This window comes from Lichenostomus cassidix, chromosome 24, assembly GCF_008360975.1.
Source record: "Lichenostomus cassidix isolate B80296 chromosome 24, HeHo_3.0, whole genome shotgun sequence".
Lineage (NCBI taxonomy): Eukaryota > Metazoa > Chordata > Aves > Passeriformes > Meliphagidae > Lichenostomus > Lichenostomus cassidix.
The window spans coordinates 2673230-2685844 of record NC_139504.1 but is presented as its reverse complement, the minus strand read 5'-3'; the positions used below and the strand labels follow the sequence as shown (position 1 = coordinate 2685844).

At 53.0% G+C, this 12615-nt stretch overlaps 1 protein-coding gene and 1 long non-coding RNA gene across 10 annotated transcripts in view; one reads left to right on the top strand and one right to left on the bottom strand.

The window, feature by feature from the left end:
* LOC146427471 (opioid-binding protein/cell adhesion molecule homolog) overlaps positions 1–12615 on the top strand; it is a 295961-nt gene that overhangs the window by 180087 nt on the left and 103259 nt on the right. For 6 of the 8 annotated variants that reach the window (XM_085081659.1, XM_085081660.1, XM_085081655.1 and 3 more), the window contains exon 2: positions 5461–5545. In XM_085081659.1, the coding sequence (XP_084937785.1) occupies positions 5461–5545 (85 nt within the window). Of the gene's footprint in view, positions 1–4557; positions 5546–12615 lie in introns of those variants that run through there. The other 2 variants (XM_085081663.1, XM_085081658.1) reach the window with 2 other exon arrangements.
* LOC146427472 (uncharacterized) lies at positions 9560–10727 on the bottom strand. 2 transcript variants are annotated; one of them, XR_014856422.1, is made up of 4 exons: positions 10441–10727; positions 10061–10261; positions 9825–9947; positions 9560–9728 (listed from the first exon to the last, which is right to left on the bottom strand). It is a non-coding gene; the product is annotated as an uncharacterized LOC146427472 (long non-coding RNA). The 2 variants fall into 2 exon arrangements; XR_014856421.1 differs by having other exon boundaries at positions 9825–9852; positions 10441–10726.

The window sequence follows — 12615 nt, the reverse complement described above, 5'->3', positions numbered from 1 at the left end:
ACTTGAGCCTCCAGTCTGGATTTTCTGCCCAGGTGAGCTCAAGCACCATAATCAATATGAAGAACAACTCGCATTTTTTTTTCCCCCACAATTACCTCAGCAGGTTGGGGTTTTTTTTTCCATTTTGCTAAATTCATGCGATAAAACACATTAAATGTAACAGCACGGAAAATAAAAGTTCGGTTTGCAGAGAGAGCCTGATTTAGTGTGCAGATAAAACAAGATAAAAGAACTGGAAAAATTAAGTGGGATAAATAAATTCTGCTGGGGAGAGGCTGAGGTGACAGAGGGGGAGCTGTGAGTGTGCTAGTGGCCTGGCAGTGGTCAGGGCAGCTGTGAATCCCATTCCTAAGGCTTTCCACCTGGGAAGGAAATGATGCTTTGCTGTTCTGATGCCTAAAACAAGGCTTCCTAAAACAGAAGGCTAGACAAAGTTAGGAGAAGAAAAAGTAGATTAATTTATTAAAGGTCTTTAGGTACATTTAGGGCAGACAGAGCCTAGGGAGGCTACACCCAAAATGGACAGCAAGTCATCAGTTCTTCACATTTTATAAATTCTGTCTATTAACATATCGAGCTTTAATCCTCCAATTACACCTTCAGATTATGTCTGTTACTCCAAGCTTGCTCCCCCCAGTTCACTGTTGTTTATATATTTTGGGGCTCTGAGGCAGCAAAGTGTCCTTGGATTTTCCAACTGAGCAACTGTTTTATCTAAAATGCTGGGAACAGAGGTTTTTAGCACTTTATATGGAGCCTAAAGCTACACACCAAAACTACAGATACATGAAAAATAGCAGCTAAAAATCCTTAAGGCATCAGTTCCCCACTCCCCCAAAGCAGTGGATGCTCAGCTTTATCCCAGGACAGTGAGATCTGATTCTCCCTGCTGTGCTGCTTCACATGGTGGGGTGTGTGTGTTCCTGCTGCCCGTGCTCGTGCTGTCTCTTTTGGGTGAAAAAATGAGACTATTCGGCAGCAAATGGGAAGAGCACGAAGCGGGGTGGCGGGGTGTGGGGGAAGAGGTGTCGGGATGGATTGCCAAATGTGCCGGGGAAAAATTAGCAGCTGCAAGTGTGCAAGAGAAAGGTGGAGAAGAAAAGGGAGAGGGACAGATGGAGAGAAGGAGGGAGAGAAAGAGGAGGTGGGAGAAAAGGGAGGAGGGGATAATAGTGTGGAAAGAAATTAGTTAAAAATCTTATAGCCCCGAGCCCAGACACCATCTGGAGGGTGCAGGATACTGAGACAGCTCCACATCCACCATGGAGGTGTCACAGATGTCTTGGCCAGGTAGGGTGGCCGAGATGCTCAGGATTAGAAATTTCCCATGCCCCAGGAGAGAGATGCCTTAGAAGAGCCCAGTTTTGGACTGAAAGTGCCGGCAGCTGTCTGCCAGCCGGGGACCAGAGAGGAGCTGCTGTCGTTGAAAAAGCTTGTCTGGGGTTTCCAGAGGGACATCTGGAGAACTTCCACCAGTGCTGGGGGGTGAATCCCTGGAAGCAAGGATTACTCTTTGATTAAACAAGCCCAGGACCTCCAGGGACTGCTCTTCCCTACAGCTCTGCTGGGTTTTTGCTTTCCTGAGTGGAGCATTAACCCCTTTGGTTGTGAACAAGGCTGAAGGGCTGAGATGCAGCAAAGTTCATCTCAGGGAAGAAGAAAAAATAGAATGCTCTTTTCCATTATTTTTGCCTTAAGAATTAGTTTTCTTTGCCTGCTGAGGACTGTGACAAGGACATGGTATGTTATGCCCAATGTGGGAGCAGCTGCTGTACATCTCACTGGTGCAGCTGTGTCCATGCTTTCCAGCATTCCCCTACCCAGGCAGGTTTAAAAGGAGTTAGGAATGCTCCTTGGATCTCTTTTGGAAGAGGCAATGTCCCAAAGAGCTCTCGTGAGGAGGAGGTGGCCCTTGCTGGCCAAGTGGCACTGCAGTCACTCCATCCCTCACTGCACTGATCCCAAGGGAGCTGGACTCACTCCCTGCAGCACAGTGAGCATTTCAGTGTGCCCTGAGCTCTGTGGAGAAAAGGAAAATAATCTGAGAGCAGGAATGAGCTGGGGAATGAAACCCAGGGTGGCCATCCATGGGTCCCAGTGGCTGCAGGCTGCTTCCCAGTACAGTGCTGGAGCAGCGCTGTGGCTGAGCTGCCTCACGGCCCCCAGGCTCTGGTCCCTCACTAATTACTTCCAGGCCTGTACTCCTGACATTTGCAAGCTCCTGATTAGAGCAACGAGGGAGAAATCTCGGAGGGAGAGGGAGGCCAAACCGCACCACTAATAAAAGCCGAGATTGACAATCGGCTGGGAGGCGAGAGCCGGGGAGGTGCAGGACTCGTCCTTGCCGGCTCAGTTTCTTCCTGAGCCTCTGGGATGATGAGAGAAGGTCAGGGCTTGTTAACGTCACCGTGAGGAGCAGGATCCGCCACTGCCATATGCCTGGTGCCCCCAGGGCCTGTGCCAGCCTTGAGTCCCTCTCAGCGAGGCGATATTTTTAGACACGGACCTGAACTGAAGCCACCCTGTACAACCTCAGGTCTGCAACTGTCTCGGTGCAAAAGTGCCTCTGCTTCTGTGTCTGCTGACTTGGTGTTTCGTGCAGATTTTGCAGCCTCCTGGATTTCAAGATCTTTTTCCCCTTGCCCTTTTCTCCCCCATGTCTCTTCTCCCTCCCTTCATTTGGTGGCAGTGCAGGCACTGGGGAGGTACCATTAATCCCAGCAGTGGCACTGGGACATATTTGTGAAGGGGTGGCCCAGGAGACCAGGCCAGGAGAGGCTTCTCTGGCTGCCTGCAGCACTGTCAGGTGCCCAAAGTGGCCTCTGGGATGAGTGTGATTGAGCCATGTCTCCTGCAGTCTCCTGCACAGACACTCCAGACTGTTGGGTCCCTTCCCAGTTACATAAATATGGATCACATTAATTTTCCAGCCCTCTCTCTCCCCTTCGTGATGCCCCATATCCTCTTACCTGTCTGTAGCAGCCAGTTTAGTTCTCTGTCTGTCCATTTATTCCCTGCCTTTGCATCTGTTCATGGATCCATGGCTCTCCAGCCTCCTCAGAGTCTCTTTGTGAGGCAGACAGGCTTTTTTCCCCTATAAATCTTCCCTCTCCTGGATTGCTCTGGCTCTGGCAGGCTTTGTGCTACACACACTCTACGTCTACAGCTCCTATCCCAAGGGGTAAACACCATTTTACCCAGCAGAGCCTGTGGTCCCTGCAGCATCCTTGTCCCCTGGAGCTAATCCTGCTGCTGGATGAGGCTCAGCAGTGCCTGTGGTCTCACTGGTGGGGGCTGCTATGGGTTTGTGCTGCTCCCTCCCTTCCAGCAGACATGATTCTCCTGTGCCAGAGTGGCAGCAGCTCAGTAAGGAGATGGAATGTCCTTCCTCTCCCATCCTTCCCCCCAAAAGAATCCCTGGTATGGAAGCAGTCAACCTGCGTGTTCAGGGTTAAGCCAACTTTTCAGCAGCTGAAGAGCTTTCTGATGGAAAACTCAGCCCTGCTTTTCTCCCTGCTTCCCTGGGCTCCCAGGCTGCCCTATTTATCCAGGCTGCAGTGAGCATCCCTCTGGTGCCAGAGCTGGTGCTGGGAGGCAACACACACCTCTGCAGTGCTAGCTTGTGGCTAGTGGGTGTTTAGGGTCACTGAGTCCCACTGCCATGCACAAGGGACCTGCTCTGCTGAAAATTGGGCTTGGGATCACTGAAAACCCCTTGCAAAACCTCTTTATCAGTTCTGACAGCTGTGTTTGCTTCTCTGGATGAGGCTGGGGTCCTGAATTAGTTAAAACTCCTTTGTTGGTGGTTATTTTCCTCCTCTAGCCCCTGGAATGGGCAGATTCCCTGGGCTCTAGAGCATCTCTAGAGCAGGCAGATGTCCTTTGGAGGAAGGCATCCAGCCAAGGTCCAGCCTGGCTTGGGCATGAGGAGCTGTGTGAGGAACACTGGCAGCGTGGGGTGTTTTTTCTGTGGGCACACACAGATGTGTCTGGATGGTCAGCAAGGTCTTGGTGCCATCAGCTGCTCTTTGAGGAGATGAATGGTGGTCTGTGGGTGTCTCCAAAGGAGGAAGTTTGTTGAAATTTATTGTTGATGTCTGGTGCTGCTCTGTTGTGAGAGGCGGGGTGGAAAGCCCTTGGGCTTCCTAATCCAAGGATCTCAGTGTCAGGGAGCAGGGACAGGACGGGGAAAAGCTCTGGAGTTGCCTTACACCATCCCGTGGGGGAAGGACATGGGGACAGGACCCTGATTGTCACAGGGTGAGAAAAGTGGTCCCAGTCCCCCCCGGGGGAATGCATCAACAGGTGGATGTAGGGAAAGACGCTGGGGTGGGCGAGGCTGTGGGCAGCCTGCTGCTCTTGGGGGGGGGTCATATGGCGAGCACAGGGGTGAGAAAAGCCCTCTCTGCAGCGGGGCTGAAGCAGCTCAGGGCTCGGGGGGTCCCTCGGCTGGCGCCAGCCCCGGTGGCTCTGCGGGAGCGCGGCGCGGCGGGGGTTAATGTGCGTGTCCTCCTGCGCATCCCGCCCCGCTGCCGCCCGCCTGCCCGCCCGTGTGCGGGGCTCGGGCCGTGCGGGAGCCGAGGCGCCGGGCAGCGCTGGAGCTGCTGCCATGACAACCCCGGGGATGCTGCCGGCCGGGGCCGGGGTGCTGCCGCCGCCCCCCCGCGCCCCTCCCGCCCCGCTGCGCGCCTGAGCCGCGGCCGGAGCAGCCGCCGGCCCCGAGGGGGCTCCGGGACCCTCTGGGCAGAGCCGAGGAGCATCGGGGACATCGCCTGCAGCTCCGCGGGGAAGTTTCGATCTTGCGACAGAACCGGGATTTTGGGGAGATTTATTGGCTTTTTTTTTTTTTTAATATATATTTTTTGTATTTTTTAAATTCTCCTTTCCCCCTATGATTTCAACAAAAGCGTGAGAGCCGGCGAACAGCCCAGCCCCGGCCCGCTGTGCCCACCCCGGTGCCGATGCCGCCCTCCCCTTCCTTTCACAGACACTCACGTTTCCTCCGTGGGTTATAAACTTTTGATGCCAGATCTCCGCAGCGCCTGCCCAGCTGCAGCTGAAAGTAGCGTCTCCAGCAGCCACACATCTGTGACCTTCATCTCGTGCTCCGCACCTTCTCTCCTCCTCTTCCTCCTCCTCCCCCCGGCCCTCCCGTCCTCCTCCCTCGCCCGAGGACAGCAGGACTCCCTCCGATGCCGCTCGGCAGGCTCAGCGCTCGCAGCCAGCCTTGCCGGGGGCTCTCCTGATCTCTGTGGAGCTCCGCAGCGCTCGCCCCGGTGGTTTTGCTCCCCCCCATCCCTCCTCTCCACCCACCCCTTCCCCCTTTTCGCCTTGTCGGGTGTGTTTTTTGCCTGTTGGAAAAGTCCCCGCTGCCCAGGATGGGGGTCGGTGGGTGCTTGGCCCTGCCCTGGAGGTGCCTGGTCGTCCTCTGTCTCAGGCTGCTCTTCCTTGTGCCCGCAGGAGTGCCCGTGCGCAGCGGAGATGCCACCTTCCCCAAAGCCATGGACAACGTGACAGTGCGGCAAGGGGAGAGCGCCACGCTCAGGTAGGAGCAGCTGGACGTGGGCCTCGGGGGGTCGGGGGGTCCTGGTTGTGGCTTTTGGGGGATGCTCTGTGCCCAGCGGGGCTGCCGGAGGGTCCTGAGACCAACTGGAGACTTTGCGTGTGTCCCAGGGGCTCGTCCCCATGGTGGCAGGGGACACTCCGGGTGGCAGCTCGTCCCCGTCGCGGTGGGGTCACCCAGTTTTGGAGGGCTGGATGCGCCGGTGCTTTTCGGGCTGCAGCGCGGGGCTGGCGACCTCCTGGGGGGACTGCGGGTGCCAGACGAGGAGCCAGCACAGGGGTTTAGGTGGCAGACGGTGAGTTAGCGCTGCCTGACACTCCCAAAGTTGTGCCTGCTGGGAGGGGACAGGGTCCGTGCTCCTGGCAGCGGTGCCAGCTTGCACTGCCAGAGGCTTTCCAGGGCTGCGATGCCTCCGAGGTGTCAGCGTTTGCCTCGATCGCTTTATAGTCTCCGCACGAATCCGTTAATATCAAATCAATCTTTTACTCCAGGGGTGCATCTTATGAATTCTGATGGATGCTTTCCCTTACATTGTTTGCTGTAGGAGAAACACAGGCGGCTGATATGCAGATGGGTCACTCCTGTGCCGCACAACACGGCCGAGCATCTCTCATTCCCTGAATGAGTTACAGGTGTACGCCGTGCCTTGCCCAGGTAGCACGGCAGCTCTCCACAGGCATCGCAGCAGTGTGGCCAGATGGGCAGAGAGCAGCCCAGCGTTGTTTTGGAGGGCAGTGGGGAGGCAGTGCGTGGCTGGGGCTTTGGGTCGTGCTGTGAGGGCTTCAGGCAGCCCCGGCAGGGTTAATCCAGGAGCCGTGGGACTCAGGGAAGGAGCGCGGGGATGGTGGGACGTGAGCGTGGAGCAAGAGAGCCCGAAGGAGTTTGTCTGCTTTCCCCGCACCAGCGAGCAGCGTGTGCCCCCAGCCGAGGCTGGCTGCTCCTCGCTCAGACCTGGAGGAAGGAGCAGGGCTGCAGCAGAGCAGCTGCTCTTCCCCAAGCCAGGCACGGGGATGGCACAGGCAGAGCCTGTCACGCTCTCCGTGAGCAGCAGGGATGAGGAGCTGGTGCCGCTTTGAGCAGAGGGTGCTGTGCTCACCTGGGTGCTCAGGCAGGTTTCCCGTGCCCGAGGTGGGCTTTGGTGGGGGAAATGTTTGGTGCTGGTGGGAATCAGGCTCTGGCCGGAGGTTCTGTGTGTTCCGTGCTGCTGAGCGAGGCAGTGTTTGCCTGTCTGCCCTCTTCCTGCCGCGGCCACTGCCAGACTTTGGGATGTTGCCTGCGCCGGGCTCGTCCCTGCTCCTCAGTCCCTGCCAGGGAGCCGCTGGGACACACTTGTCATCGCCCCGTGAACCTGGGGGCTGTGAGGGTTCTGCCTCCTTGTGCTCTTCCTAATTGAACTGCAACGATGATTAACCTGAGCTGTGTGAGCAAGGCAGTTTAAAGGAGGACAATGCCCCAGAGAGGTACTGTTGGCCCTGGTGCTCTTTTCCTCGCTGTTGGAATTTGTCTCCATGGTGAACGGTGGGCTTTGGGCTGTCAGAGGTGATGCTTGTGGAGGTCAGAGCAGGATGGGTGTCTGTGCCTCCTGCTCCTTGGGGAGCCCCTGCAAGTCCAGCTGAGCCTGCTGCCAGCAGAGGGCTGACTTGGATCTCCTTTTTTTTTTTTTTTTTTTAATTTTTAATTTTTAAGCTTCTGGCCTCTTTTCTGTGCTGTTTGCAGGAAGGGGTGTTTGTGAAGCAGCCCCACAGTGGTGGGAGATTTTAGCCTTCCTGTGAGAAACTCTGCATCCCCCAAGTGCTGACACTTAGAGGAAGCCCCTGTCCCAAAACCACCTGGTTTTACCCATTTCTCCCCTTGGCATCTGCTCCTGCCCAGGCTCTCCAGTGCATCTTTTCCTTGCTTTTATCTCCTCTCTTCTCCTTCTCAAGTCACCTTTCACCTGCTGCAGGCTGGTTTCTGCCTGCAGCTCCCATTTTCTCCCAGTCTGCCCCATCTTTCCTTGCATTTCTGTTTCCCAGTGGTCCTTCTCTCCTTGTTTCCCTGCTGCTGCCTCTCTGCAGCCTCTGGGTGGCAAGAAGTTTTCCATCTTCCCTTGGGATCTGGAGGTGGGCAGGGAATTGCACACAGGAAGCCAAAGTGGTGGCATCAGTGGTGGTTTCAAGGCAGGAGTCCAAAGCTGGAGGATCTTGAGAATGAGGCTGATATTTATTTGTAGGTTTTGCTTTCCTATAGAGAGCCAGGCAGGGAAAAGTGCCCTGGGAGGTCTTTCCCAGTGGGTGGTGTTATTGCTAAATGGGGTTTTCTCCTGTCACCCACAGTTGGAGGTGGTGGTGTCCTCTACTTTCCTCCATGCAAATGACACTTTTCTCGGGGTTCAAACCAAGGAGTTGGGCTTGGAAAAACTGAAAGCTGTAATTCCAGTGTGTACCTCTTGCAGAATTAGCCCCAGTGCTGCAGGGTTTGGAGTGGCCAGGTTCTCTCCCTTGTCCTGGTCATGAGATTCGCTGAGCCAGGGCATCCTCCTGGCTCCTGCAGCGTTGGTGGAAGCTCTTTGCTTTCCAGGATCAGCTCTCTAACCACCCCTTGCATTGCAGAAAGGAGCTGGGAGAGAGAGCAGCTGTGTGAAAGCGGTGGAGGAAATCTGGAGGCTTTTCAGGCTGCTTGTGGGTTTCCTGTATTGGATTTTGGGCGCTTCCATTTCCAGCTCTCCACCCTTTTTCCGAGGGAGGCTCAGCATAATCCTTGCAGAAACTCAGGCTCCATCTACAGGTCATCTTAGATCAGCAACAAATAATTTCCCTTTTAAGCAGAGATTGTTGGTAATTCACTCCTTTTTATTGTAAGAACGAACAATTCCCATAACACTCAGGCACCTCTCCTCTCCGGGGAACTCAAGGCAGTATGGAAATTCTCTGTGTAGTGTTAAAAATAAAACCAAATTGCCTCTTTCCTGACTCAGGAATACAAAACTCAGGTGTTGAGATGGCAGCAGTAACTCATGTTATCTGCCAGTTTGGGACATGAAATGGAATACAGAGCACACTGGTAACCAGCAGGGAGGTTGGAGATGGTCACTTTTTAATCCCCCAGCTGGAATTTGATGTGGAAACAAGGATTAGGTTCCTGATTTTGGGAAGAGCGCCATTGAGTCTCGGCTTTCTCCACATGCTGCTTGTTGGATGTGCACTCTGGGTTTGCTGTGGGGACATCACTGGCAGGTCATGGTTGGCCATCCTGGTGGGTTGATCCTGCCTGGAAACCTTGGCTGGGTTTTTATCCATGGTGGAAGCATCTCCATTGCTGGTGCATGAGCTGGAGGGGAAATTGTGGCAAATATTCCCACGGTGTTGCAATGGGGATGGAAATGGGATCATCCCACTGTGCCGCCGGCAAACTGACCTTTATAACACCATTGGTACAGTTCATAAAGACATAAACCACCAGCTGCTCAGAATTTCAAGGCTTTATAGTTTTATCTCTGTTTAAGAAATATTGTTGGGTTTTTTGAGGGAGAGAGTGCATTTCAGTGGTTGGAGGGAATAGCTGGGAGATGAGGTGTGCTGAGTTTTCTCTGTGGCTGTCACTGTAGGGACACCAGGACTTGAGGAAGTCCCTTTGATTTCTCAGCCTCAGTTTCCCCATTTGTAAAATGATTCATCTACAGTGGCTTTTCAGTGGTGATTAGAGGAATGAGCACTCGCAGCTGGTGCTAAGGCAGGTATAGCTAGGCTTTTTTCCAAACTAAATAATAGAGATGCTTTATCTCTGTTTATGAGGGCAAATTTTCAAGTCAAATCCCCTGGGCTTGTCTGCTTCTGGTGAACCCATGGCCTCTCCCATTGCCTGTCCATGAAGGAGACCAAGAAGTCAGGATAGCTTTGCTCATTCGCATCCAAGGCTCTGTGCCTGGCTGTGTTCTGTCAATTAGCGAGTGTGAGAACAATTCCAATTAAAAATAAAAAGCCCGAATAAAACATCATGAGATGCTGTTCCTCCATTTATTTTTGCAATTATAGTTTTAATTATTTCTGACAATGCTGCTTTGATTCTTCTTTTTTTTCTTTTGGTGTAATAACCTACCGCAGTCTATTTTCCAGCACACGACGAGACCTCAGTAAAATACAACCAGCAGGAGCAGGCGGCAGGACCACAGTCTCCAGGCATAGGTCTGGGAAGTCAGGAAATCACATTTTTTTGCCTCTTTTTTCAGTCAAACTGCCGATATTCTGTGTACCTACCTGTTAATGGGGGTTGTGACACTCACCTGCCGCCCTGCAACAGCAGCCACGGAGCTGGCAGAGAAAAGAAGCGTTACTGCAGCCACATCTCTGCTGTTAAATCCTTGCTGGGGAGCGGGAAGAGAGTCACTGCTCTTTGTGTGCAAATGCTAAAAGCGTGGGGATTAGTGCAGAGCAGATTAGCGAGGACTTGCTCCATGGCTGCCCCTTCCTTCCCCCCCTCTCCTCCCCAAAAAGTTTTCTGGAGCAGCTAAATATATACCTGCCGTTTCCAAGGTAGAGCTCGCTGCGTGGCGGAGCTGTAATTGGCGACTCAGGGAAATTACAGCCACGGATTCTGGCATTTGGATCCTCCTGGCTGGCATAATAATTTCTCCCTAGGTAGCTGGTATTTAACTTGTCTTATCTGCTCCTGATAGTTGTAATTACAGTGCCCGCTAATTTCGCTGTAATATTGCAGCCGCTGGAAGGGTGGTTGGAGAAAGGTCAGAGGGTTGCAGGAGGGCTGCTTCCTCCCCAGCCCGCTGCACCAATCATGCTGCCAAAATGCAGATGCTGAGCCTGTGGAGCTGGTGGTACCCAGCATCCCTGGCTGTGCCCCTTCCCACCCTGGTGGGGATAGAGCAGCTCCACAGCACCCACCACTCTGTTGTCCTTGGTGGCATCAGCGAAGGACATGCTGGAGGGAGGTGGAAATCCTGGTGTCCTTTGCTGTGGGATGAATGTTGGTGTCCAGGTCATGTCAGGGCTGACTGGCTTGAGTGAGGTCACTGCTGGGGTTGTGCAGTGAGAGGCGGGTTGTGCCTGGTGCTGTTTGGTCCTGGATTGGTTTTCCCTGAGGTTGGTGTTCCTTGTGGTTCATTGTCCTTAATATCCATTCTCCCTGAGGCTGGTGGTCTCTGAGGCTGGTGATCCTTGTGGTTTGTTGTCACTGATGTTGGCTGTGCCTGGGGCTGATGGTTCCTGCAGTTTGTTGTCCCTGATACTGGTTGTCCCTAAGTCTGGTTTTTCTCTGTTGGTTATCCCTGAGGCTGGCATTCCCTGCAGTTCGTTGTCCCCAGCGCTGGTTGTCCTCACTCCAAGAGCACAGTCCTGCCGTGCAAGGGGAAGATTTGACTCTGAGGAGATTCAGGGCTGGCTTTGGGGAATTCACCTTCAGGCAGCAAGGCTGTGGCTGCTGCCTGTGCCAACCCCTCTCCTGCTGAGGCAGCACCAGGCAGGTTTTGTGTGGGTGTAGGGCTGGACTCAGCGTCAGAGAGCTGGAGAGTCCTGCTGGCACAGGCTGGAACCACAGCACTGGGGGTTTGCTTCAGAAAATGCTGCTTGGAAGAGCACAGCAAGCTGGTGGGGCTCTGCAGAGGGAGGAGGAGACCCTCACTGTCACCTCTCCCAGGGCCAGGATTCAAGCCCCAGGAAGGTCCTCTTGTCTAGCAAAAAATCCACCCCGCACACTAAATTTTTAAGCTCCACTAGCCCAAAATAGTTCCAAGTGGTGATATTTACCTCCTGGGGATGAGACTGAACTGTTGGTAATCCTTGCGCTATAGGGTACAGAGATCTTTTTGCAAGGATAATAAACTCCCTGGTAATAGCTGTCCTTCCCCTGGATCACTCACACTCCTCCAGGAGCTCAGGGCTTTGTTTCTGGAACAGGATTAGGTGTTAACGCTGCAAAATGAAACGGGGGCACAGTGGCTGTCTTTCACATTCCCGCTTTCCAAAGAGTTTCTCTGTTCCCTTGACTGCTCTCACAGTTTGCCTCCTCCTTGCATTCCTCAGCCCTAAACCACGGATGCTTTTTACAACAGCTGGACATACTGTTTTAAGTGATAATCTTTAGATACTGCAGCCGAGCAGACAGTTCATAAGAAATATCTGATTCGGTGACTATCACTTCTTCCTCTGTCCTTGTGAGCAGCCTTTGAGGGTTAGGATGTGCTGGTTTTCCTTCTCCTTTTTTTTAATGAGAAAAATAATTTCCCCACAGCCCCTGTCAACAATTTTTAGCCTGTAATGGGTTGTTTACTGCAGGTTGGATTTGATATGTAGGTCTTGTCTTTCCTGACAGAACCCTTCAAGGTCGGCTCTTCAGTGCGAAATGCTCACATTTTAAATTTCTGTTTTCCTATGAATATTTCCCAAGATTTGCTTAAAATGAGTTGTTTCCATGACTATGCTCACTTGACGGACTTGTTCCTTGGGATACAAATGGGTCTCCAAGTCTGTTTCTCTGTGGAGGGGGAGGATAATGAGAACAACATCTGTTGTGGTGTAAGCTGTAAATTTAAGATATTTTTTCTCATCCTGTAAAAGATCAGCAAATTGTGCTGATGCTGATGAGGTACTTTGCGCCATCTCCAGTGCTGGTGGGTTCAGAGTGGGGACACTTGAGGACATGTCACACATCCTGCTTTTTCTTCTCTTAGTGTGCCAAGGCTTGTGTGTGGTGTTGCCTCCAGGCTGGAGCTTGGAGGGAAGAGGAATGTGAGTCCAGGAGGGAGAAAGTGGAAGAAAGAAAAATTGGGAGGGGGGAAAGAAAAATACCAGGTGGAAGAAGGGAGTCGGTAAAGGGCATTGCAAAGGGTGCACCAAAGAAAAATCCATGACTGGTAGCTCTCAGAGTGCGAATTTCAGTGTTGTGAGATGAACTCCTAAATTAAAGCCCAGCAGCCAGCACGGAGAAGTGGGGGGCTTTGGCTTCAGCCAGCTTGGACCCAAATTCCAGTATCATTCCCAATGGGATAATGCATCCCCTCACCTTCTGTTTTTTCTCTTTTCCCTCTGTGTATGTGTGTGCGTATATATATATATATTTAT